This window comes from Sturnus vulgaris, chromosome 7 (assembly GCF_052056855.1).
Source record: "Sturnus vulgaris isolate bStuVul1 chromosome 7, bStuVul1.hap1, whole genome shotgun sequence".
NCBI lineage: Eukaryota > Metazoa > Chordata > Aves > Passeriformes > Sturnidae > Sturnus > Sturnus vulgaris.
Window position 1 is genome coordinate 6507202 of NC_142249.1, and position 26790 is coordinate 6533991.

The 26790-nt window shown below is 43.5% G+C and overlaps 1 protein-coding gene across 4 annotated transcripts in view; it reads left to right on the plus strand.

Annotated features, from left to right (window-relative positions):
* Positions 1–1765: 1765 nt before the first annotated feature.
* IKZF2 (IKAROS family zinc finger 2) overlaps positions 1766–26790 on the plus strand; it is a 117764-nt gene continuing 92739 nt past the window's right edge. For 3 of the 4 annotated variants that reach the window (XM_014881978.2, XM_014881985.2, XM_088167656.1), the window contains exons 1-3: positions 1766–2498; positions 5181–5229; positions 5917–6021. In XM_014881978.2, coding sequence (XP_014737464.1) covers positions 5196–5229; positions 5917–6021 — 139 coding nt within the window. In that variant the 5' untranslated portion in view covers positions 1766–2498; positions 5181–5195. Of the gene's footprint in view, positions 2499–3834; positions 3871–5180; positions 5230–5916; positions 6022–26790 lie in introns of all 4 variants that reach the window. The other variant, XM_088167655.1, reaches the window with a different exon arrangement.

Consider the following 26790-nt stretch of genomic DNA (forward strand, 5'->3'; position numbering starts at 1 on the left):
ACCCACATCTCAGGAATTTTTACCCCCCAAAATGAAGAGGGGAAGGGGGGTGGGGGGGAAAAAGACAAAACTCCAAGTGTGTGCTGTTGAGTGAATTCATTTGGACCGTTTTTGGGAAGTCACTTTCCATCTGGAGGAGAGTGTCCGCAAGGAGAGTAATTCCAGCATAAACTGTTACGGTATAATTACCCAGCTCCAGCTATGCCAGTCTATTTTCTGGTGTAGGCAAGCCAAGTCTAGTTGTTGATACGTAGGCGTGGGAAACACGAAGTCTGCTTTCTAGGCTCAGCTCTGAGTGCTCTCTGTGGCCAGTCCCCTGACCTTTCTGCCTTCTTCCTATGCAAAAGAAGAAGAGTTAAGTTAGACCCACTTCACAGATGTGGCATAATGGCTAATTGGCTCAAATTTGTGGTGTTGGGCAGAGAGCTGTCAATTAACTTTAGTGTCTTGGGCTGGCTGAATCATTCAGTGTCTTTTCCAAGGTGGGGTTTGTCTCCCTCTCTCAGGGCTGGGTGGCTCTGCTGCTATTCTGCAAAGCAGAATCTCATTTGATGTGAAGTAGCAGTGGTAATAAAATCTGGGGTTTACCTTGTCTCTAACAACAGTATTGTGCTTGTATGTAGTGAGAGCAAGAGTTAAGGCTTTTCCTTCAAGATTTTGTAGTTAAGACTTTGCCTCAAAGCAAATTTTTCCAGTAGCTAGAGCCTTTGATATACAAAGAATGTGGGTATGCAGTGATGGTGGTACTTCCATCGGTGCTTGAAACTATGCAAAATGCATGTGTTACTCTTCTTTAGTACTAATGAAAATCAAGGATAACTCCTCCATTATTCCCATCGGTTGCTCTGTTGGGTCAGAAGGCTCAAGGGTGTATGGGCAGCCTGAATCCCGATGCTTTTTTGCGCTCACTTGCTTAATTTTGCAAATTGAAATGGAAATTTCATGCATGCATTTCGCGCACATCGTGCATGACAGACACAAGCCCAGCTTCTCACCGGGCCGTGAAGCCCGGTGCCTAGTGCTGGCATTACCAGTGTCACCAGCGTCCAGCAGCTCAAAGTGAGGAGAGCAGGACAGTGCTGCTGCACCTGATCCAGCACCTGTGGAAAGCAGGGAAAACTTGTGTGAGGAAGCACACCAAACATTCACCCTCAGAGGAGTGAGCGGGTCTGCGGGGGTGTCTCCTCACTGTGGGGATGTCCCCTCGCTGTGGGAAATACGCGGGGCTGTTCCTTCAGCCTGGGCTGCAGGGCAGCGCGAGGATTCCCCTCAGGACGATAATGCCGGTTTTTACACTTTTGCCAGCACACCGAATTCTCGGGAGCGGGGCGGAACGGCACGCAGAGGTGTTACTCGGCACCCGGGGCCGTCTCTACGCGGCAACTCCGCTCGTATCGGCCGCGAACGTTTAATGAAGCGACAAGCCCGCTCGGCCCCCCGGTCGCCTATAAATATAGAAGTGCTTAATCACGACTGCGCCGGTCGCTGCGTGCCCCGTGGCTGCCGGAGGGCTGCGGGGGGTGCCCGGTCCTGAGGGGCCTCGGCCGTGCCCTGAGGGTGCGCGCTCCCGCCCGCCCTCCCGCGTGAGGCGCGGGGCGCGCACTGTGGCGGCGGCGGCGGCGGCGGCCGCACTTGTCCTGTAATCGATTGCCGAGCGCGCTGAGCGGCCTCGCGCCGGCTGCGGGCACCCGCCCCCCGCCGCGCCGGCCCCGCGGGGGCTGAGGGGCCGCGGGGGGGGGAGCGAGGGTGGGAGGGACGGAGGGTGAGCGTGTGGGACGGAGCGTCTGTGGGATTGTGTGTGGGAGTGTGTGTGGGACTGAGCGTGTCCGTGTGAGGGACTTTGAGGGAAGAACTGAGTGTGAGTGAATGCGTGTGAAGGGCTGAGTGTGAGTGAGGGAGTGACAATGCGTGAGGGGCTGGCGGTGCGTGAGGGGGAGAGTGTGACTCCGTGTGTGTGTGGGAGGGGACGACACTCGGTGTGAGGGAGTGAATGAGTGTGTGTGGGTTTGAGCCCGAGGGAGGGACAAGTGTGTGTGTGTGTGTGAGGGAGGAGGTGTGTATGGGTGTGAGGGAGTGCGCGTTTCTGCGAGGGAGTGTGTGTGTATGTGTGTGAGGGAGGGAGGGAGTTCGCGTATCTGTGTGTGAGGGAGGGAAGGGAGCGTGTGAAGGAGGGAGCGAATGAGTGTGTCTCTGTGTGTGTGTGTGTGTGTGTGTGTCTGTGGGAGGGAGGGAGGCAGGCAGGGAGGGAGAGCGGCCGCCGCCGCCGCCGCCGGATCGGTTTCTCGGGGTTTGACCAGCTGTCCCAGGCTAACCCTCTGCTCTCTGAAGATGGAGGAAGTAAAAACAGGATTACCCTTAGCTACGGCTCCTCCGCCGCCTTAGTCCCCCCACAGCCAACTGCCGTGCACAAACACACCTCCACTGGGCAGAGGGAGCCGACACTAATAAACACACAAACAAAAGGGGGATGGAACTGACTCACTGCCTGCGCGGCTGAGGTAAATCTGCGCCTGGCTTCTTATTATTTCTTTTTCTTTCTCCCCTCCCTTCCTCCCCTCCTCTCCTCTCCCTCCCCGGTCCCCCTTTCCCCGGCGGGAGGAGGGACAGCTCCGTTCCGGGGCCGGCGGGACGCGGGGCTCGGTCCGTCCGTGCGGGTCTGTGTGTGCGGAGGGTCCCCGAGCCGAGCGCGGCTGTGCAGCATCCCCGCGGGCGCCGATGACTTGTTGCTGTTAGCCCGAAATATTAAAAATAATTAAAAAAAAATATATAAACCAACAGCCTCCCCCCGCCACGAAGACCAAGAAAGAGCAGGGGCAGAAGCGGCGGCGGGTCTCGCCGGTCCGTTAGCCAGCCCGGCCCCGCTGCCATTTCCCTCAGCGCCCGCCGCCACCTGCGCGCCCCCGGGGGGCTGCGGCCTGCCGCGGGGAGAAGGGGGGAAAGGCAACAAAATGACAAGCGAGGCAGGACTTCCATGACTTTGACAGGTTGTGGCAGGGGCTGGGAGAGGCAGGATGAGGCGCGGAGCCCGGCGTCGCCCAGGGCCGAAGCGGCGCTCCGGGGAAGTTGGCCCGGGTTTGCTGCGCGGGGTGTGAGTGCGCCCGCTGGGCCCCCCTCCTCCCATCCCGCCCCGCATCCCCTCTTCCCATCCCGCCCGCATTCCCTGCGCTCCCCCCGATCCCGTGGAATCCGTAAGGAACCGGTGGATCAAGTTTTCCTCTCTCTCTCCGCGCTAGTTAATCGCATTGCTGTAGCACCGGCTGACCTCCCTCCCTCCCTCCCTCTCTCTCTTTTTTTTTTTTCTTTTTTTTTTCCTTCTTCATCTTCCTTCAAAGTATGTGCCATTCCTGAGCGAGTTGCCCCGCCGGCTCATCCCGGGGCTTCCCGGCTCCGCATGCCCCACCAGTAAGTGGCAGGGGCGAGTTTCTCTCCCCCCTCTCTCTCCCCCTCCTCGACTCTCTTTCCCCCCCTTTTCTCCCCCTCCCCCTTTTAAAAAAACATTTTTTAAAACTTTCTCCATCTTTCTGTGTCTTCAGTTCGAGCAAAACTCTCTCCCTCCATTCCTTGTGGAGAGGCTCAGCAGCTGGGATTTGCCATCACCAGCCTAAAAATGGTGACCAAACTTTTTCTTTTCCCTCTCCTCTTCCTTCTCCTCTCCCCATTGAAGAAATAAAAAAATGACAATCAAGTCGTGTTTTAATTTAGGTTACGGATGTTTCTGTGTTTCTTTTTGTCTTCCTTTCTCTTCCTCCTCCCTTCCTCCCCTTTCTTTCCTTCCACTTCATTGGCTGGGATGATCTTTCCCTGTTGCTTCTGATGTTTCTTTCTTTTTCTCAGTGTGTGCCTGCCTACCTGGACTAGGGGGAAGATAAGGTAATTTTGGAGGGCTTGAGGAAGTGGTTTACCTGTTCTGAAAACTTTTTTGAAATTTTTTTTTTTTTTTTTGAGATTTCTTTTTAAGAGTTATGAAAATCAGTAATTGAAGAGAGTTTGGTAGCAGCTAGGCAGGTTGAAATTTAAGTGTTATGTGCTGAATGCCTTGGGAATTTGATCTGCTTTATACCAAAGAAGAGCACAGAGAAAAGTATTTATTTATTGGGGGAAAGGCGGGGAGTAGGGGGGGGAGGTGGAAGGAAAGAGGGTTGAGGGAGGGGGAGGGAAGTGGTTTTGGAGACAAGAAGTGAAGCTGCCTGTTTTCCAGTAAGTAATGGAGAAATTCCAGGAGCCAGGGCTAAATATACTTGGCGATCAATACAGAAATGGCTCATTGTGAATAATTTAGCTGCCTGGTGCAGTGAGAGTTTTGAAACTAAAGGCAAAAAAGAGGCCATGGAGGGAGAGAGGAAATAAAATTTTCCTCTGGTCATGTCAGATTCTTAACTTTTCCACTTAAAAGAACATAGTTATAACTATTGATCTCTCTTTTTTTTTTTTCTTTCACCCCCCCACAATATATATCAAATGATAGCTAGGGGGTGTCATTCTATACAGTTACTTGGGTTTCGGGAAAGTAATAGCTTGTTCTGTGTCAGCAAAGTGCTTCCAGAAACTTTAAGATTGCTTCATACCACAAAATGCGTGTTCTGGGAGTATGAAATGTGATGTTTGGCCCTGTGCTGTGGCAGATAAATAGGGTTAGAGTGAACAGGTGTGTGTACAGGTGTGTGTGCACACAGAGGTGTGAGACCAAGGTGGAACAACTCTGTCCAAGGGGAATGGACACGGGAGGATTTATTTTGTTTAGACCAGGAGGCAGTCTCTTGTAGTGCATGTGAAAAGAGCAATTGTTGGTAGTATCCATATCCTCAAAGTCTGTTCTGGCTGCAGATAGAGCAGATAATTGATGAAGCATTACCATCCTAGCTTGAACAAACAAGCGGAAAGTCAGGGAAAAACTCTCAGATAGGCAAAATTGTGAATGGGGCACGGAGAGAGAGAGGTATGGTGAGACCAGGATGATCCAGGTGCCACCTGGCCAGGAGGCAGCTGCATGTCTACTCACATAATTTACGGGAAGAGTTCAGTGATTTGCAAACGAGCACATGCAGTGCACTTGTGTGTTTCTCTAGGCAGTGGTTGCAACAGCAATAAAATGGGCAACTACTTAGGGCTTTAAGTAAGTTTAATCATTTAATGGTTGATACTGACAGGCGTCTCTGAGGGTGTACTTTTCTGCCTTGCAGCACTGCACTTTGACTATGGAAGCAGAGGCTGTTGATGGATATATTACATGTAAGTACTCATTTTGCTTGATTATTCTGAATTACTTTTCTTTTCCTGCTCTCTTTTGTATAATGCAGATACCTGAAAGTTTAGCTTCCAGTGCACTGTGTCTGCATTGACACTGAATTAGTAGCATTTAAATACAAACTCTCTCTATGACTGAGAAATGCATGGGGACGGGTGCATGGGTGAGTATATCTAGGTTTAAATATTTTCTGAGGGTGAATGAACTTTGCAAATGAGAGAGTGTTCATCTCCAGAAATTCAAACTGAAGCCAAAAACTTTTTATGCCTTTCCCTATGTATTGTTTTCTGTGTGTGTGGGGGGGTGTGTAAGTGCTTTGTTTGACTGTCAGTTAACCCAGAGCTTTGTGGGGGAAGGTCTATATGGTGAATAGTATCCTGCCCAGCCTGGATTCTCCCTAAAAGTAATCCTAACTTACTTAAACCAAGCAGCTGGGACAAGGTTTGCTATAGGAGTGTGTGTAAAAGACTGGTGACAGTAACTTTGAGGAGGCTCTGAAAATCAGCCAAATGTTTACTTGGGGCACTGAGAGTTGAGATTTGACAGGCTCTGGAAAGTAAAGGAGGGAAGGGCAGGGGCAAAGGGAGCGAGTGGGCTGTGGTTCTTAATCTTTGTGTGTGTCTGCTGAAGAAGGGGATAAAAACTTACGGGGACCTGTGTTGTGCTGGCAGGTGACAATGACTATTCGCCTGAAAGGGAGCACTGCGGCATGGCCATCGACCTCACCTCCAGCACTCCCAATGGGCAGCACACCTCCCCCTGTCACATGGCAGGCAGTAAGTCTCCTCTTAAGCCTGTTTCTCTCTAGCTGAGGGCTGGGTTGGTCTGGTCCTCCTGGTCCTTGGTTTGCTTAGCCACTGCTGTTGGCATTGCTAATAACAGAGGAGGACAGGGGAGATTTTCTTTTTTTGTTGTTCTTTTTGTGCTGGTGTCTCATCTAAACATGAACGGGATTACTAGTCTGAACTATCCCAAGGTGCCATTTGAGAGCTGGTCCTTACCTGCTCCAGGTAGGAAAACAGTAGGCTTGACATGTGCTGGTTTTGTTTCCTCAGGTTCTGAAATCCAAATAGAAACTGTTGTTCTTATTATTATTACTATTACTTACTTTGCTTCCCAAAACAGCTTGAAGCAGCTTTATTTGAAAACAAACAAATTTTATTTATAAAACTATAGTCGATTATAAGAAACTGAAAGGAGTTCGGTTTAGAGTGTTGGGTAGAAACTGAGAGTTTTGTGAATCTGCACAGTGAGAGTGTCAAGAGCTGATAATTTTTAAATAATTGTACTCGTGTTATATATGGGAGGTGGATAAATGTAGTTTACACAGTTTCATGAAAGTAACAATCTTCATTTTCTGTGTGAGTGCCCTACCTCGTTTAAATGTTGGTTACAGTGTTACATCAAGACATTTACCTTAATGTAACCTCTGCACTTACAGTCTGGAAAAAGGCAATGTGCTTTGCTTCCAATGTACTTACAGAGTATTCCCCTCTATGTGATACTAATTTTCTTTCTGGTTTGTGTGTACTACCGATACATATTTATCTATTTAAACTGAGCGTTAGTATAATGCCCTACCGAAATCAGTGAAAGAAAGAGAGAGAGCTTCTAGGGTTGCTTTAAAATGCACAGTGTATCATCCTCAGAGTCTTTCTGAGAAAAGGATGTTACTTTCCTTTAAGAATTCTTTCCTCTTGCAAATGACGGGTAAAGCGCAGTTTTATGAGCCTTTAAACTGAGGGTTATGATGAAGATCTCTCAATTATATACATGTTGCTGGAGAATATGATTTCTAATACCGTGGACTGAACTTTATGTGACAACCACCCATAATTCAGCATCTTTAGACAATTCCGATTGTGCTGCACTGGGATTCTGATATACTTTATTATGTTGTAAAAGTTTTACTACTCACTTTCTTCATTTTCTTTGTTTCCTTTTTATTAATGGGAAGGCTTCATTGGAAGGGAAAAAAGTATGTGTGTTTTAAATCTTCTTTATAATCTAGACTGAAACCCAAAGTCAAATTAGGAATAAAAAGATCTAGAATGAAGTCACGCAAAAGGCTTTAGCACACTCAGAATCGTCATGTTCATTGTGTTAACATTTTCAATGGTTTTTAAGCTTCATTAGTTCTTTGCAAAATATATGTATCTACAGCCTTGGTGAACATTTTTTTTTTAAGAGGTGTGTTTTGGTCTCTCACAGGTGTCTCAAATGCTTTCATCACTGCTGCTCTGTGTTAAAGATGTGGTGCTGTTGAAAAATTAAGGGATCTGCCTGGGTTTCCCAAGCCAAACAAAACTCAAGCTTCTTAAACGTATTGTAATTTATATACTCTTTGCAGGCTTAGCATTGTTTTGCTGAGAGGTGGCTTGTGCTGCCTTAAACATGGAAGATATTGATCAGGGGTTGTCGGCTTTTGTGGCAGCTGTTACATTGGTTCATTTAAGGTTTTTGGCCAAATCTTGAATCTGGCATGTGTAGGCTAAATCACCAGGCAGGGCTTTAGAGCTTTCCACCTGTTTTGTGGGGCACAGAAAATCCTTTTAAAGGTTTGGTAACCCGGGGGCCTGCACCTCTTTTTTAAAAGTCTTTTGGGTTTGTTTTTTTTTTTTTGTTGTTTGTTTGGTTTTGGGTTTTTTTTAATTTTAAAAGGAAAGATGGAGGTAGAACAGCTGCTTGCAATATTTTGTGTTAATTTTCTAGCTCTCAGTGGATTGATCCGTCATCCCTTGTTTTAAGTAGAGACAGTGGCTGTGTTCTATTTCAGATTGTTTTGATTTCCAGTGGGTTGCTGGAGATTAAGTGATGTTGGCTGCTATTACAGAAAAACCCAGGGTGTGTCATCCTGGCTAGGTAGGACTTGGGAATGGAGGAGGTGATACAGGCAGCAGACCCCAAATATTTGGCTCCTGGATTGGTGCCAGTCATTGCCAGAAGCACATGGCCCTCTTTGGCTGCATGCTCTGGATGTGCACCTGCAAGGTAGAGATCGAAGTTTTGACCTCTGTTCTTCTTGCATTCCCACTGTAATGTTTTGAACCACAGCTCTTAATTTACTCGGAATTTGTGTCTGGCTCAGAAGGAGAAACACCAAAAGAAGGAAATTTCTTGGATCTCTGCTGGAATGACTGAGTAGTGCTCTCCCAGCAACAGCAAAATTATGTGCTGGGTAAAGAGTCTTCTATGTTCATTAGCCCCTGGCAATCTGTGTTAGTAGTTCTGTCTAGATTACTGATGTTTTCAGGTTCTATTCCAAAAGGGTTTGGGTCAAATATTTTAGCTACTGTATCCTTTAACCTATTATCATTTTCAAGTATCTAAACGGTATTTGTAGTTTATGGATGGGGATGACACTTAATTTTCCCTGTGAATGAGATGATCCTGAAAGATGAATCACACTAAATCACCTGTCATAGCTAACTGATGATCTCACATATACCTGCCTTTAGCAGCACACTGCATGTGTGTTGGCAGATGCTCTGTTCTAAAATACTTCACTGTAGTTTTATGTAAGCAAAGATTTAAAATACATGTAAATAGTCAAACTGAAGAGGTTGATAGATCATCTCACTTTTCTCTACAGCAAATGATGAATTAGTATTACACCTGCTGAGTACAGATGATATATTTACATAGCCCCAAATCTGGAAGCCCAGATTTTCTTTTGATCTTCCATAGGAAAACTCTTACAAAGGCTGACACCCAGAGCTGGGTGTCACAGTCTTGCTCAATTAACTTTGTGTTGGTACTAGAGAGTTCCCTGCATGGCCCTAAGCCCCTCCACAGACCCCACAGAGTTCAAGGGAGTCTGTCTTGTTCCTGTCTGTGAATGTTGAACTGGGCTATGAGTGATCGGAAACCTCCGAATAGGAGCTGGCATGCTAATTAAAGGCTAATGGGGAATCCTTATAAAAGAGGCTTTAAAAAGAAATAATTCCCAGCCACCTCCCCATAATACCACACTGAGTTCTTACTACAGTTATTAGAGATATTTTTTCCTGTAGGTTAAAATGGACTTAGAGGAATGTCTGCTTTAGAAACTGCAGGGGCACAGTTGTTCAATTAGTTGACTCAATCATTGCTTTGTATAAGATGAAGGACACTTTTCTAAGATCATTGGCCTGGTATCATAGGGAAAATAGTAGCAGCAGCTATTAGCATCTGACAGTCAGCAACAAAGGCAATTTCCCCTTAAATTAGAGACTTGACAGTGGGTGTCCCAGTTAACTTTCTTATCTTTGCTTTCACGGACAAAAGGAGCCCTTAAACGAAACAGAGTCAGAACAATCATAAATATCAAACCCAACATCTGATGTTTGAAAGCGATTAAAATTGTGGTATGCTTTTAAGAGGTGTTTATAGTAGCTTGAAGTGTTAGTAAGTTATGAGAATTAATTCATTAAGGGAATAAGCTATGTCGGCTGACTCTGCTGCTGAAAATAATGAGGTGATTGCATTTTCTCCGTGGTGGGGAACGATCGTGCTGTCTGACAGATCACTAATTGGGACAGCAGCACTAAGTGGGAGTGATTTCAGCAGCGGTGTTTAAAGAGAACTTGGGCAAGGTTTTATTATAATGTAGCCAATACTATATTCCAAGTGGTCAGGGTGGACTAGCAGTTGCACTTTTTTTTGTGACATCAAAGCCCCAAATCTTTCCTGATTACTTTCGTTTTTCAAGCCTGAATTGTCATACAACTATTATTTTGTCACAGTTGTGTTGTCCTGAGCAGAGAGTTACATGTGCCACAGCTGTATTGGCATATCTGTAAGGATAAAAAAAAAAAAGTAATTTTGGAGCCTGACTGCTGGAATGAAACCACATAAAATTTAAAGTTGCTCCATGCCTCAGCTCTATGGCAAACAAGCCTTGTCACCACCAAAATTTACTCCCAGGCATGTGAGGCTGAACCTTGCTCTGGGATTCTTTCCTGGCTCAGTATGTGTTGTGGGCTTTTTAGTTGGATGAGGTGATGGAGGCTTTCCTTTAGGGAGGGTGGTTGAAGCTGGCCGGGCTGGGCTGCAGAGGGGGACTGAATTAGTGCTTTGAGGCAGTCACTCCCCTGATGTGTTCACTGGGGCATGAACAATTCTGGCAGCCAAACTGCTCTGCTCTGAATGGGGATTCAGGTCTCTCTTTCTTCCAAATATCTTGGAAAGTGCAAAATCTCAGACCTGATCACCTCGAGATGCTGAGGAATCTTATTTCCTCAGCAGCCTTTAAGGAGTACAGGAGGTAGCATTTATTGGCCTGGGTGTCTCCTGCCTCAGTGCAGGGAGGTGGACTTTTGACAGTCACTTGAGATGCCCTCCAGTTCTTTGTGTCTGACTTTGCAGTCTTGACACTTTGATTTTTAGAGCTCAGCTATGGAATTGCACAGTGATGCTTAATACAGCTGTACCTGTGGTTTGGCAGGTTGAAGGACAGTGGAGATGGACTTTGCCAAGATCAGCTCAGACATGGGGAATGAGCTCAACAAAGTGTGGTAGGGAACTGTAAGAAGTGAGCTGCTTTGACACTTAGAAGAGCACGGTCTTTGTTTCAGTCTTTTACCCTCACACTTCCTGAGAATTGCCAGGGCAGTAGTAGTTAACAAAGTTTTAGCCAATGCATTTAGCTTTCTTGGAGTTTGAGAAGAAAAAGTACTAAATGGAAAGGTGATTATCAGGATTTTAACAGAAATAGAGGGGTTTTTCCACACCTAAGAAACCAAAGCTCTCCAAAGTAGTGCTACACTGTGTTTCTTGAAAAAACGGCAACCAAACAGAGGAAAGGGTTAACTGGAAATGAAGCATTTTCTGCGATGTACCTTGAATTGTTGTAGCTTTATCCACATCAGCTTAGATTTTTCACACTGGTGTGGTTAAAATCATGAAATAGTTACTCTGATAGGAACACTGTACGTAAACCAACAGAGTAGCCACTGCAATGAGTTGGTGTTGGAGTATCTGTAGCCCACACTGCAATGGTGAAGGGCTCCCCTGTGTATTTTTCCTATCTTCTGTCACAGTCCTGGCATTCCCTATGGAGTCACATACTTGGCTGCAAAAACATTCCTCCCTCTCAGTGAGTGTTATAACGAGGGTGGAGTGAAATGATCAGTTAATCTCATTAAATAGGTTTTTATTCATTCTGATGGAAGTCTCTTGAGAGGTCATCTGCCAGGCCTTTGTTGCAGCACACACCTTTCTTAGGAAGCTTCTGTTATTCTCTTGGACTGTCAGGTTCAGTTAACTTTCCCTGGTACACACCCTGTTACAACATTGCTCTCGCTAGCTTTGTAGTCAGCAAGTTTTCAGTGTTTGCTTCTGGAATTTCAGTTCCTTTCCAGACATGCCAACGAAAAGAGGAATCCTCCTCTTCCATGAAATATGACACTTTGATAGCAGCTGGATTGCAAGATCTCCATTGGAGAGTTTTCTGTGTTTCCCATCCCTGAATCTGGGGGAAGGTCCTCTTGTCGAAATCAACGAGTATCTTATCCCAGGAAATTGGTTCAAAGGCTTGTTTTCAGTTCCTGAGGGCCACAGGCTCTGTCTAGTCCTTCAGCTAAGTGATGGTTTGTAGCTTGGCAGGACTAAGTTTTACAGGTGGAATGCAGCTACCTGTGCTACCTCTGTGCAGTACAGAGGGTGAGCAGTGCTTGTCCTTACAGTGCCAAGAGGGCACCTTGAAGGAGTGATGCTGTTCTATCCGGGAGCAAAAGGCAGAGCCTCCTTTTCTGCTTTTTGCTTCAGTAATCCCAGGGAATGAAAATCCTTGAAGAACCCACCTTAAAACACGTCTAAAATTGACCTGTTCTAAAATTCTGTAGAAAATTGAAGAGAAGGCTGAGCCACTGCCCTGTGTAATATCAAGACCTGTCACCAGCCTAGAAGAGGAGCCTGTGCCACAGCACAGCACTTCCCTAGGGTAGTGGATGCTTGTTTGGAGTCCAGGCAGCTGCTGCTGCATCTCAGTGGAAGGAAGCAGAGCTGGATTATCACTGAGAAGCAATGAACATGACAGATATGGCTCTGGGCTAGATGACCAGAGGCCCAGTTTTTCTCCCAACTCTGCTCATTGTAGGGGAGTTCCTTCATGTTCCTGTGCTTTTTTTCCCCCCCCCTCTTGCCTTTTATTTTCTGAATCACGGAAGCTGTATATCACTTAGGATGGAGACTTGGATGGTACATGTTAGCCTTTGTCAAAAGTAGGATTTTTTACAATATCTTCTTTGCTTAAGGGTTATTTTGCATTTAATTTTTGCAACCTCACAATGAGACGCATTCAGAAGTACCTTAATACCAGTGCAGCTTATTTCCTGTCCTGCACAGGAATAATTGTGGTGGTCCTAAAGTACCCTGTTGTGATGTGATTACATTAGAACAACCACGGAATTTTAACTCTTCCCACACCACTGAGCATTGCCAGGTCTGTGTATGGACGAGCCCCTATTCACACTGCCCAGCAAAATGTGCCCTTGATCTGGAGCCAGGTCTACATTACTGGCTTCTGCTGGCACTGCTGTGTCAGCCTGTGGCTTTGAAGAACTGTAATCCCTCACAGGCAGGGAGATGCTGGCAGAAGCTCCTGCTCTGAGCATAGCCCTGGCTGGCAGGGTCACCTGCAAGTGCAGTTACAGGTGTTACATGGGAAAGTACCGTAAAGCAGCAGACTCTGTTCCTGGAAAAGCATGGGGTTGATTGATCCCCCTCATTTCTGTGCTGAGAGGTCATGTCAACTTCTGTGAATTACAATGTCGTTTTTGAGTTTTTTAACTGACTTTTGCTTTCTCTCTGCCTCTTACTTTTAAAAAATCTTTCCAGTTTGGAGGTTTATTCCTGTAAGGCTGTGTGGCCAAGGCATAACACCACAGAGGTAGTGGGCTCTGTGTACGTTGTATGAGTTCCTTTAGCTCATGGTTGCTCTACGTTTGCCCTGTGTAGAGAGTCACAGGGCTCGTGGTCTTCCCTTTGGTGAAGCTGAGGTTGGTGGTCAGATCCCTGTGTCCTCTCAGGTATGGGGGGAGGTCAGTCCTAGCTGATCATGTTCCCACCCCAGTGTGGACAGTGTGAATATCTGTGTCTACCAGCTGGTAGTGAAAAAAAAAGACAGAGGTGTTGAAGTGCATCATTCTCCTACACAGGTAGGAGCCTCTCTTCTTAGCAGACTGTGGGTTTTACACAAGGCATGAGCCAAGGAATCTGATTCACTACAGACCTGTCTGCTCTCCCCGCTATGGTTTCATGTTACTTGGAGAAGCTGCACAGACTGTTTTCCCAGCCTCTTTTCCTGCTATGATATTGGTACCCAGCACCTGTGAGGTTGCTCTGGGCACAGGTGCAGTCACTGCAGTAGGGGAGAGAGAAGGGGAAGATCAGTGTGAGTATTCAAGTCCCTGCCCTGTCTCTGGCTTGGAGAAAGCCTTTGGAGGACTCGGTGCTACTGTCCACCCTGAAACTTCATGCAGTGGGGATAGAAGAGCCAGCCACCCCTTGGTGCTGCTATTGTCAGGCCCTTTGTCCTCGGGCTTGGACATCTCAAATGTTTCTCAAAGGGAGTAGGACACCCTGAAGTACAGAAAATCCATTCATCGTGTTGCCTGTCCCACCTATCATTTTTTTTCTTACGAATCTCGTGTGAGAAGGTAAGGTGGGCTGTGTTTCCTCTGCAGCTAATGGAAGATCTGGGCAGGGCTTACAGGAGAGATGCTCTGTTGGCCGTTAAACCGCAGATGTGACAAAGCTTGACGTTCCGATGGGGGGGATTTTTCTTGTTTATCCCCTCTGTTCCTCCACTTGAACAAAACAAGTGTTAGACGAAAGAGATCTGTGCTGTGACCTTCAGCATCAGGCTGGAGTTTTCTCAGCTTATTTTTAGTGATGTTTTCCTTGCATGTCACCCCCAGCCTCTAAAACGTCCCAGTTCCATCAGAAGGAAGTGATGTTGTCCTGGTTTTTCTCAAGGGGCATGTGTTCTCTCAGTCCATGAAAATTATATTGGTGAGTGGCACAGAATGCTGTCTGCAGAGCCCTGTGATATGCTCAAGTCCATGGTAATTCTTTTAATAATTAGTCTTTGATTTAGGAATGCCTGTGTGCAGTTCTATGAGAATTCACACCGAATCTTTCCTAGACATCAACTCAGCTTTTAGACATTTTATGATTCCCTTTGCAAGCAAGTTGCTTTTTTAGGTAATGGTCTAGCCATAAAACACAAACAGAGTTTCTGATAACTTTGTGCATCATTTAAACTTCAGCAGTGTGAATTAAATACCCACTTTAGTCCAAGAAGCAGCGAGTATGAAATCCCTTCTTTTGAAAATGAAAGAAGTTGCTTCTTTATGTATGAAAACAGCAAGTCTTTTTACCCAGAATAAATATGAGGTTTATTCATTTGAGGAAGAGTAGCTATTCTCTTAAATTGTGGATGGTTTAAAAGTTTCTGGGAAAGAGTGGCAGTAGACTGAAGACCTTTTCTGGTTAGCAGCCAGGTCTGTGAGAGAGTGAGACATGTCAGGCAAAAGAATAAAATCGCATTTGGTTTTTAATCTTATTTCTTGAGAAACTGATATCCTGCAGGGTTTGTCTTGTTGAGATAACGGCCCCTGAAGGAGAATAAATCTTATTAATTAGCAGTTTTGCATACTGCTTTTAATTGTCCGTTCCTGGGTACAGGCTTTGTATTGCACGTGCACTGCTGTGGTGAGGGGCCTCTCTCCTGCATCCCTGGAGAATCTGCAGGGATCTGGCACCACTGCAGAGTCTGCCTGAAATACACAAGTATTTCAGAATACACCATTGGGCCTTAAATTTACTCAGTGCCTTAATCCTCATCACCTTTCAGATTTAGGCATGTCCTAAATGTAGTTGTAATAGTTTTACAGTTTAATCTCTCAAAATTGGGTCAACCTTACCAGTTGTTTTGACCTTGTTACCAGCACAGGTAGTTCCTGGGTGAGTCTAACCCATCTCCATGCAGCTGTGTGGAACAGTCTGAGAAATCAGCTTTAGTTGAAACCCCCTGTTTGAAATTTTCCCCCTACCTTAAATACATAGTCCTCTCTCTTTATCACTGTAGGGTATTATCCTTTGGATAATCTAGTCTTCTAAAGAGTAATACAACAATATCTCCTTGTTATATCATACTTTTTCAGCTTTAAGAGCTTTACAAAGGACACCAGTTGAAGAGATGGAAATGACTGGACAAAATTTTAAGCTGAAGAGGTGGAGAAAAAGTAGGGAAATTAATCTTAGTAAGAATTCAGCTCCTGTCGGTGGGAGGCAGTCAGCTTCATAATTTGTGTATGACTGCAAATTGTCAGAGTATAGGTAGCTCTTGAGTTCAGAGGGATGATGTGCTAGTTGTGTGTTTAAGGGTCAGGCAGTATATAACATGAGCAGACTGTGAGAACTCTGTGAGTTTATTCTTGGCCTTCTTTTAAATTTGTATTCTACAATTGCACAATTTATTTTGCCAAAATCCCATGTACTTACATGAATCCCAGAGTGTTCTCATAGTCTAAATGCTATGACCTGTCAGCTGCCCCCAAATTATCTAATATCAAGTAAAGAAGCTTGGCAGCCAAAGCAAAAGATAGGAAAATGTGTCCAGCCCTGATTTCTGACAAGCCTGTACATGTGCAGTGCAGGAATACAAATGGAAGGCACTTGGAGAGGGTTTCAGTCACATACAACAGAGAAGTACAGGCTTGAAAAATACTAGGAAAGTGCAATTATTATGAAACAAGGAAACCAGAAAGAGGAGAAAGAAGTATGTGAATTGTGCCTCGGCTGAAGGAAAAACTATTAAGCGCCGCCCTTTTCAAATGTCAAATGCATGGGCAAAAGTTGTTGGAAGGCAGTCTCTGCTAAGTTTGCTGCTTGCAAAACCTACTTTTTGGTGAGATGTTTGTGCAAAATCACCTCTCTGCTCTGCCTGTGAGACCAGACATGACTAAGGCTATCAGCATATAACCTCGTTTCAGGTTGCTGTCTTACTGCTCTTGTTCTAAAATGCTGTAAAGAAGTGTTTGCTTTTTTTTCTCACTTTTAAAGTGCTTCATTTATTTAATGTCATTAGCACTATTGTTACTTAAATTTACCTTCTGACTGGTAACCATTAAATATTTATAGAGAAATCGATAGTAGTGAGATTTTTGCTTGAGTAAATATATATCACATATGTACTCAAAACCAAAGTAAACTGCAGTGCATTCCAGGAAATAATCTATAATGCTGCTCTGTAATGTTCTTCTTCATCTTCATGTCAGAGTGTTTTATCTGTGTCACCCATTCCTGCCCCAGAACTCTGGCTGTTCTTTTTAACAGCCTAGAACAACAGAGCCTTAAGGAAAAGAGTAGAAATGTTTTCACTGTGGAAATGTGAATGATAATTGCCATATAATTATCCAAGGTTCCTTAATGACTGGATACAGGGAGATCCTTAGCTTTGATGTTACATCTGGTAGACAGCACCCCAGCCAGAGACTGCTGCACTAGGGGAAGAGAATGGAACTGGCTGGAGACAAACCCAGCTTTTGGTCAAGGGCAATGTATTTTTGAGAGAAGGTAGTGGTGTGGAAATGGAAGATGGTGGTTTAAAACCATTTAAAACCAATGCCTAATAAAAAGAAAAAATAGGACTGGGCTTAAAATGGCTTTGGAGCCAGACTTAAGCTCATTGGAGGGGAATAGGCAAAAGTGTGAGATAGCACAGCCAACATGCACAGGGTAGTTTATTCTCCATTTTGGGTCTCTGCAGTATTTTCTTGTGCAACTGTGGATGGAATAAATATTTGTAGACCATCAAAGAAATGACCTTAATCAATTGTTCTGGCCAGATGTTTTGGAAGGGGGAAAGCTTCCTTATGAGTCAGTGATGAAATTTCAATTTATAATTATGACTGTAGTTTATAATAATAATTCTAATTATATATATAAACAGTTTAACCTACTATAATGTAAAATGGTAACATTTGCTGAGCTTTGGCTGCTTTCAGATGGTGAAAATGTGCTGGTGGTTGTTGGCTGGGATTCAGAAACATTTGTCAAAATTTTGTGTGCTATGTGAACAACAAAATTTTGTGTGGATTAAGCAATTATTAATTCTCTCCCATTATCCGCCAGATAAAACTACAACTAGCTCATTAACCAAAATTAATTGTAAATAAAGCCGATCTGTTGTTGAGGAAACTAGTTAGAATGGTAATTGGGTAATGATGATGCATTTAATTTCAAACTGCAGATTTAAAAGGTACTCCTTTTGGCAGGGATAGAGCAAGGTGCTCTGAAATGAAGCAGGGTGCTTGTGACTGTCATTGTCCTCTTAATTAATGGCACCAAGACTGCCTGTGTTTTGAATCTAATTAGTGTCCCCTGCAGAGCACTTGGAAATGTCCTGATTCTGCTCACACTGAAAGGGGGGGTTAAACTGTTCTGTGACCCCTGTGGGCAGGAGGTAAGGCAGGAGGCAGTGTGGAAATGGTGGTGTAGGACACTGAGCACTGCTGCTTTCCTCCTGCAGCAGCACATCCTCAGATCTGAGCTCTGGGAATAGTGGCTGTGCTTTGGGATTTGCTACTCACTTGCCATGGAGATAAATCTGGAGTTTCAGGCCAACAAAACTGAATTGTGACTCAACGTTTTAAAAATGATTGAGTGAGTAATTTTCCATGCAGTTTCATTACACTATCTTTTGCCCCAAGGATTATTTACTGTAGAGTAATGTCCAGCATGTTTTTGCTGCTATTTGTAATGTTGAATTTTAATAAGAAAGGTCTTGTTTAAATAGGGAAATGTTTTTATCCCAAATCGCCCAGTTCTAATGGTAAAATTAGCAACATGAGTAGAACCAGCAGTTGTACCTGCTAGCCTACATGCACAATTTCTTGATTATTTTTCACTGTTTCCAAAATATATTAAATGCTATTATGAGATGAGTACAAGTGTGTTTGATTTTAGCCAGCTACCATTTCAATCATCAACAAAGAAATGGGCATTGGGTACAGAATATATCATTCAGGAGGACTGCCAAGTTGATCAGAGGGCTGGAGCACCTCAGCTATGAGGAGAGGCTAAGAGAATTGAGATTGCTCAGCCAGGAGAAGAGCAGGTTTTGGGATGACATAATTGTGGCAAGGAAGATGGAGAGAGACTATTTCCAGGGGTCTGGATTGGCAGGATGAGGGGGAATGGCTTCCCAGTGCCAGAGAGAAGGGTTAGATTGAACATGAGGAAGAAATTCTTCCCTGTGAGGGTGCTGAGGCCCTGGCACAGGGTACCCAGAGAAGCTGTGGCTGCCCCTGCATCCCTGGAAGTGTCCAAGGCCAGGTTGGACAGGGCTTGGAGCAACCTGGGACATTGGAAGGAGTCCCTGCCCATGGCAGGGGGTGGGATAATCTTTAAGGTCCCTTCCAACCCAAACCATTCTATGATTCTCCTTGTCCCATCATTTGTAATCACTCTACTGATTTTTTTTTTCCCTCTGACTTGATTTAGAGGGAATTAGAGGTCTAAAGCATTGACTTAATCTTTAATGTTCCTACTTATCAGTCTTGAAGGGAATATAGAATAAATATATTTTACCTATTTTATTTTTAACTTTTTCTTGGTGAGGTTTTTTTTTCTCTTGTGCTTCCTGGTCCATGGGGAGAAAAACCCTAAGAGCATGTTTTAGTTACATCACTAATATTAGAACTGAGTAATCGGGTGGCTTTGGCAGCAGACTCGTTTATAAATTGTTGGTGAGCAGATGGCTCACCAAGTTGGCATGCCAGCTCCAAACTTTCACAATCATGAGTCAAGTTTTAAATTGCAAGATTGCCTTACATACCATGAGGGTTTTTTTTATTTTTAATGTGTGTTTGTTTAATAAATGTAATTCTCCATGGGTCTTCTCATTCCTGAGCTGTGTTTTGCACTGAAGTATGGCTTTTCAGCAGTCTCTGGCTTGGGAATGCCTTTTTCTCCTAATTTAATGAAACTGGAGACTCTTTTAGTCACATATCTGAAAATCATGCTGCTAAGAAAAATGAATAAATGTCAATGTAAGGGACATAAAAGTGAGTCTTGTCAATCCTGGCTAATGTCAAACAGTTCATTCACAAATGAACTTATAACAACTTTTGGTTTGTATGCACAAATATTTTTTATTAATTTGCTGATAGTTGTTATCCTGCAAATGCAGTTCTATGCCAATTTGTTTGTTTTCTGAGTGCAGGGCTTAAGTCATTAGGCAGCATGGAGTACAAATGTTACATTTTGAAATGCAAGAGTGAGTATTTTCTGTAAGCAAAATGTAGCAATAAGGAAACTGGGCTGAGCAAGAGCGCTCAGAAATTCTCCCTGTGAATACAGTGACGTTCCAAAAGGGTCAGATCTTGATCCACTTGAGAATTTGGACTAATATTACTGGAAGGATATCTGCTTTTTTCTTTTTCAAGCTATTCCTTTAAGTAAAATTAATATGCTATATGTGGGTTATAATGCATTGTGGGACCTGTTATGGAATGATAATTAGACCTTATTTCTAAATGATTCCACACAAAGTGTGCTGTTATAAATGCTAAACAACTGTGTTTCATCCATAATCATGTAATTGGTGTGTGCAGCTAATTAGTGTGTGTTCAGTTTAGGCCCAGATTTTTTGGAAATGTCTCCTGTTCTGGTCCTGATTTAGCAAAGCTCTTAAACAGATGATTAACTTCCATTGGCTTTAATAGGACTTAAGCACATTCTTAATCAGGGCCATTGTCAAATCATGTCTCTTGGTGACAATCAGAACAACCTGCCAGAGCCGTAGTAAAAATATCTGTAGGTCCTGCTTAAATTTAGATTAATCATTTCTTTAATTTGCTAAGCATTTTGTTTCAGAATCTGAAACTCTGTGTAGGTATCTTTCTCTCTCTCTCTCTCTTTTTAAGCAAATGGTTATTGTCACAATCTAATTGTATGTGTAAAGTTTAAAGATTTTAACTAGCTTGGCAGGCTGTTTGCATCAAGTCTGTTCAATACACCTTTGAGATGGAGAAGAAGAAAATAGGCATCTGAGAGTGCCTCACTGGAATATAAATGTCAGTGCTGATAGATATCTATGATAGAAAATTTGTGTGGGAGTAATAATTTAGTAATAAAATAGGTCAAATTAATTTTTATGCTGAAGGGGATACCTTACAATAACCATTTTGTAATTTTATGTTTGACAGTTTGCTCTGCATTATGTGGATAGGTGGAGCTGAGATAATGTAATCCATTTCCAGTTGTAAACAAGATTGCTTTAAGAGCTGCAGTAGTAAGATGCATGTTGGCTGACTTTAAGCTGAAAGGTAATTGCCTCTGAATATTAATGTGCATGTGGGGATTTTGTTTTTAATTCTGGGATTTCATCTTTGCCCTATAGCAGCTCTGAAGAGGCCCTTGTTTTCCCAAACCCCACTTTGCTGCTAATTGAAGCTGATGGCAAGTGTTGAATTTTGGGTCCTATGCTTCTATTTGATGTGGCCTGTGTTCCTTGGAGAATGCTGCTTTCTTTGGCTGTTATTGTTTTTGTTAACCACCTTTCGAGTTGAGGATTTTTGGAGACGCTCTTGCTGTCCTACAGCAGCTATGAGTAGTTCTGGGATGGAGGAGGAAGGATGGAATTGTAGGTTATGGAAAAGGGGAGAAGTTGCTGCACTAATTAAATTGGAGCCTCTTCGAGAATGAGAGTTAAGGTGCTGATCCTTGTGCTGTGTCCCTGGCAAGCTTTCTCACGAGTTATTTAAGAGCTATCCAAAGCCCACTGCACTCTGTGGGAGATTCTCTAATTCCACACACTTGTGGAGCAGACCCCTATCACAGGGGCAAGCATTGTCTGAGGGAACATCTACTGGCTGCTTTTGTACTTGAAATAGTTTTAGGCATGGAAGGCTGCAGCTGGATTATAAGCAAGCTGTACCTCAGCTTTCCATTTGAATTCCAGCCCTTGGCTTGTATGAGCTGTTCCATTACCCAGTGCTGACAGCCCTAGGAATAGCAGGATTGGTGCTGAGCAGGGTATAACTGCAGCTCTGCTCTGGAGCAAACTGCAGCTGAGCAGTGCTGCAGGAGCTTGCAAATCTGTTGGGTGCAGGATTTTAACTTGTACATGTTTTAATGGCACTGGGTGTGTGGGCTGCCATTAGTTAGGAGTGTTTAAAGGTGTTAGAACTGGTAGGTGCCCCAGATGCCCTTCTAGCCAAGATGACTATTCCTAAGGCAAGCATTCAAAGCAGAGTTCAGCATTCCTTGTTCTCTGTGGCAATGCCAGCATTTTCTTCTGAAAAAGAAAAACCAAATAACAAAAAGGGGTATTTTTAGCTTGGATCGATTTGCTGATCCAGTTTAGTGCACGGTCTCACACAGTGAGAGGGTGGTGTCTGAGCAGGGATGGGAGCTCCTGGCTCTTTTTCTGTTTCTGCAGAGGCAAAGGCACTCTGAGCTGTGCTGATACCTGGCACAGGTCATCAACTGTGTGGTCAACAAGGCAGGCAGTTGGCTTTTCTGCTGCCTCTGAGCCGGTGCAAAGAGTGGTTGCCTCTTGCAGAGGGATGGGGCCAGCAGCTTAGAGGTGCTGGGTTCACAACCAGCCTTTTACAGGTTGCCATTAGCTCACAGCTCACATTTGGACTGCAACCTCCTACAATACCTTTAGTTAAACAGTAGTGGTGGTATGAGTGGGAACCACTGAGCAGAGACAGGCTTGAATCTTCCACATCACTGCACCTTGCAAAAAAAAAAACTTTGGGGTATTGAGTTTTTGGGTTCAGAATGATTTTTAAGTTTCTGTAGTGCCTCATCTCCAGTGATTTGGTCTGACACTTCCTGAAGTTAAGGGGAGTCTTGGTGGTATTTCAGTCATTTTTGCAACATGATTCTGCTTGTAGCAAAGCTGTTCTATGGATGCCTTTGCTAAAAAATTACTTAGCTACAGAAACATTTGACTGTAGGCTGGTAAGCAGAAAAAGAGAGGGTGTGTGGGTTTGTGAATGTATGTTGCCCATTAAGGAATCTCACTCAATGTTGTGTGCTTCATTACAATGAGAAAAATAACATAAAAGGATTCTAATAACTAATTAACTTGTTCACTAATGGATCAGGCACTGCCTTAAGGGCAGTAGTTTAAAAGAGTCCGTTTAATGAAAGTTGACTGGAGGTATGTCCTGTGGCTATTACAAACTTTGTTTTATAATAGCATGTATTTTTCAGTAGCTCCTTGCCATGCTGTAATGTGGTTGGAGTGGGAGAAATTAGAAAACTGACCATTTCCCGGCAGATAGCGATAAGTTTCTACTCAGTCAGAATGCTCTATGCACTGTGATAGGTTTATAATTATTATCCTAAGATTGATGTTTTTGGGGGGGAGTGTAAATTTGTGCAGCAGTAATCCATTAAGAAATCAATAATCATTTCATCCTGAAATGCAGTTTCTCTACAACATTATAAATACACACCAAAGATTTGAAACTCTGCCGGTTTCCCCTTCTGCACCCGCCTCCTCCTGCTTCCCTGAACTCCAAGTTCAATGCTCTTTGTTGTGCTGGAGAAGCAGTTACCTGGTGGGACTCCTCTGTTGGGAAAAACAAGGCCGGTAGTATTAGCAGGATCCTGAGAGCCAGTAGCACTTTTTAGTGTGAACTTTGCTTTCCCACCAAAAGTACCCTTTTTATCTTGGGCAAATTCTCCCTCTGCCAAGGTTTCATCCCTGCTAGATGGGGATGATGAAGATTCATGCCTTGTTCTTCTGTAGAGAGCAGTGGACAGGAAGTAGTATAGAAGTGCAAAGTCGTTGTATGTGTACATTTCCTTTTCCTCATTCAGACTTAGTTCTTCATGCAACAGTTCAGAGGTTTGGCTATCAGAGACCAGCACATCCTGCAGGACTTCCCTTTTTGCTCTGAATTCTCCCTAGCTGGGCTAACACATTTTTGAACTGCAGCTATATGTTATCCCCTGATGTAGAGAGCTGGAAACATACTTTATCTAGGAGTGAAGGTGATTATAACTGATAAATAGCAGCTGAGTGAGGAAGAGTGGGAGTATTATTTATGTTTCTTTGTGGAGGAATAAATTATATGGAGTGAGGTGCTGGGTCAGCCTGGTTTTGATCTTGCAAGGAAAATTGTGGATGGAGAAGGGAGATGCCATTGCTGCAGCAAGAGCCACAAAACACAGAGTATGTCTAATATTACATTTCCATGTAATTTTATTATTCTTCTACTTTCTTTTTGTTAGAGCTGGTTGAAAAATAATTTCTAATTAAAAAAATCTTCGGCTTTGAGAGGGAGAAAAAAGTCTTTATCATATTTTTGCTTTTGACATTTGAGATTCTCAGTTTATGTCCAGAGGTCTAACAGGTGTAAAGTGTGAGTTTTGGCTGTGATTTGGTACGTGTGCCTTGGCTTATTTGGGAATACCCACATGGGTAGAGCCATACATGTGTTTTAGTGTGTGCAGACAGGGAATGGGTGAGCTGCTGATGAACAGAACTGGACACTGAGACTGTAGGGGACACTTTGCCTTTCACTGGTTCTCACTGGGAAGTGCAAAGTTGGATGCCAATAGGAAAAGGACCCAGATGCCAGCAAAAGAAAGATCTTTTCAATTGTGTTCAGTAGGTTTTCATTCAGCACTGACTTCTTGTCTGGTGAATTTGAGGTTTTTTTCCCTTAAGGCCATGAACTCTATACTGGATATTTTCACTAAAGAATAGTTCTACATTTACCTAAAACTGTCCCTCTTGCTCAGATGCTGGCAGCATGTGAGTTTAGCAAGGACAGACACTTTATGGATTTTGACTCTTAATTCATTATTTGTAACTGGCTTCACTTCTGTGGTCTTCATACTTTTTAATGGCTTTTATACATCACTAATGCTTAATTTTGAAAATACTTTTTTTTTTCCTCCTCTCTGGTCAACTTGTGATACAGCAGCAGCTGATTGACAGCTGATTTTTCTGCAATGGTTTGCTGAAGAGTTCATGCCAATGACATGTGGCTTTTCAGCGAAATAGGAAGACTTGATCACATCTTTTTGTTTTACCCATTACCTTTTTTTTCCAGTGGTTTGCAGAACAGTGAGTGCTAAAAGCCCAGTATCAGCTCACAGGATGCCGAGTTTAACAGATAGGGCTTTATTAGATCTTGGTTGCATTTATCTTTACTTCACAACTCTCTATTTAGAATTACCTGTAAGTGGTTATTTTCCAGTGCGGTTTTCAAAGACAAACCACTGTTTTTTCTTATTGTTGTTGCTGCTGGTTTCTTTAACTACTAAAAGCTCATCAGCATGTATGTAACTCTTATGTGTCCACTGATAGCTTGAGTGGCAAGTTACAGAAATTGGTGTAAGTGGCTTTTCGGAAAGAAAATTCTTCAAAGAGAAATATTTAACAAACCAAACAATTAAGAGATGCCATCTCAATCAATAAGTTAGAGTTAATTGGCTGTGTACAAAGCATTTTTAAACAACTTCCCTGAAGAGTCAGTGTATTGAGTTTAGAGTGCCTTTCTAGTGAGGCTATTTTCAAAGCCTGGTTTCTTCTAAAAAGTGCTCGTTTTCAATTTATTTTTTTTTCTAATTTCCAGACTGAATGCCATCTTGAATATGGGTCTCACTGAGTGAATCTAAGATTATTTAATAACAGGTTTTCATTTCTTCCTATGTGCGTGTGTGCTCCCCTGGGAGTATCCCATGTTCTAGTGACTGCAAACTGCTGGTCTGAAAAACAGTCAGCAGCTGCTCTCAGCCTGTGGGCAATAACATCACTTCAAATGTGCTGTAGTCAGGCATCTGTGTCACCTCATTTTTCTATTTCTGTTAACTTTATCAAAGTCTCCCAAGTGCAACACATTGACCACAAGCCTCGTGTTGGGACCAACGGTTTTAAACTGATAGTTCAACTTTGTGCTTGTAGAGGTGTCATAAACCCTATTGGAATTAAAAGGAAAAAAAGAAATCCAAACCTCCTTATTAGTACCCTCAGGTAATGGATACATTTCCAAAAGGGTACTTTATGCCAAGCCTTCAAAACCCTCTTCAATGATGAACAGGCATCATTCTCTGAACTTCAGAGACTGGAGGTGGAAGAAGAGCTTCCTCTCTCTTTCAGCAAGAGCCACTTGTCTCTTTGGAATGCCTCCCTTGGGATGTTGTAGGCCTGGATTTTAGAGATGGCAGAGATTGCTAGGCCATGTCTGAGTGGATCAGGAATGCGTGCAGTGGGACATTGGAAGAGTTGGTCCAATGGCTCAGTCAGTGGCACACGGTGAGACAGCAACCAAGCTGCACACCCCATGAAATGTCTGTCTTCCAGCCACGAGTTCATTTCACCAGCCACTGTTTCTTCCTTTGTGGGTTTGTGTAGAGCTGTTAAATGTCTTTCATGAAGCTCTCACTCTAATTTTTTTTTGCCTTGCCCCAAATGTAACCTGTAAAAGTCAAGGTAAATGGTAAGAAAGGAAGAAATTACTAGCATAAAATCTGGAGAACTACGTAGTTCAAAGCAAAATACTTTCTTAATGCTATTCCTGGAAATTTGTTTTCCCTTTTGACCCACCAAAGGCCCTCACTGTGACTTGTGAGCAAAAGGACTGTGATTCTGGATTATAGTTCTCATATAATTTGAGCAATGCTGCATTCAGATGAAGAAATGTTAACAGGTCTTGTTCAGGCTGATTCTCCCTTGTGTGGTTGGGTAAAGGAGTGGGGAATAAATCATTGAGAAGGTATATCTTCCATTCAACAGGAGCTGCACATGATGGGATTATTAGTATTTCTAAACTAAAGCCCCTGACAGATCCTTGGATGCTTAAAGCTGTTGTGATGCTTTACCAGATGGTTCAGAAACTCAGACTGGAATATCTCTTTGGCTGGTGCTGAACAATGACATTTCAAACCCACACGTTTGTTTGGATTTTAATTTTCAGGAGGATTAAAGCTTTTTGGGATATGGGCTGTCTCTTTCCATATATATGCTCAGCACCTTATGTAGTTTAGATGCTTTTGCAGTGTCTTTATAATTCATTATATTACAGAATATTTGGAATTGTTGCACATTTTTAGCCATGTGGTCCAGCAAAGTGCAGACAGGGATAAGTGCGCAAGTTGTTGCTTTGTTTGACTGCGACTGCTTTGTCTTGTGTCTGGTAATTGTGTGAGCAGGTGACTATGCTGAAATGTGCCACTTTTGATTCTGTATCCCTCTGTTCTTTTCACTTCTCAAATCTTGTCTTTGAAGCCTCAGTCCTGTAAATACTAATGCGTTTGCATAACTTGTATTCAGTGCAGTGTTGGTGCTTATTCCTCTTAGAGGCTGAACTGTTCAGTCCTGACTCTACTAAATACATTGAATGAGACCCCGCTGATCTTGGGGAGAAGATCAAAGGAAACCGGTTGGGTTTTATTCCCTTTCAGTCCCATGACATTTTGAAAACAGGATGGACGGTCCCTCTGGCAAAATTTAAAAAATTTTTAGGGCCTTTCAAATTAGGCAGTCCTCCCTGGCTGTCAACATGTCTGTCCTGGTTAAAACTATG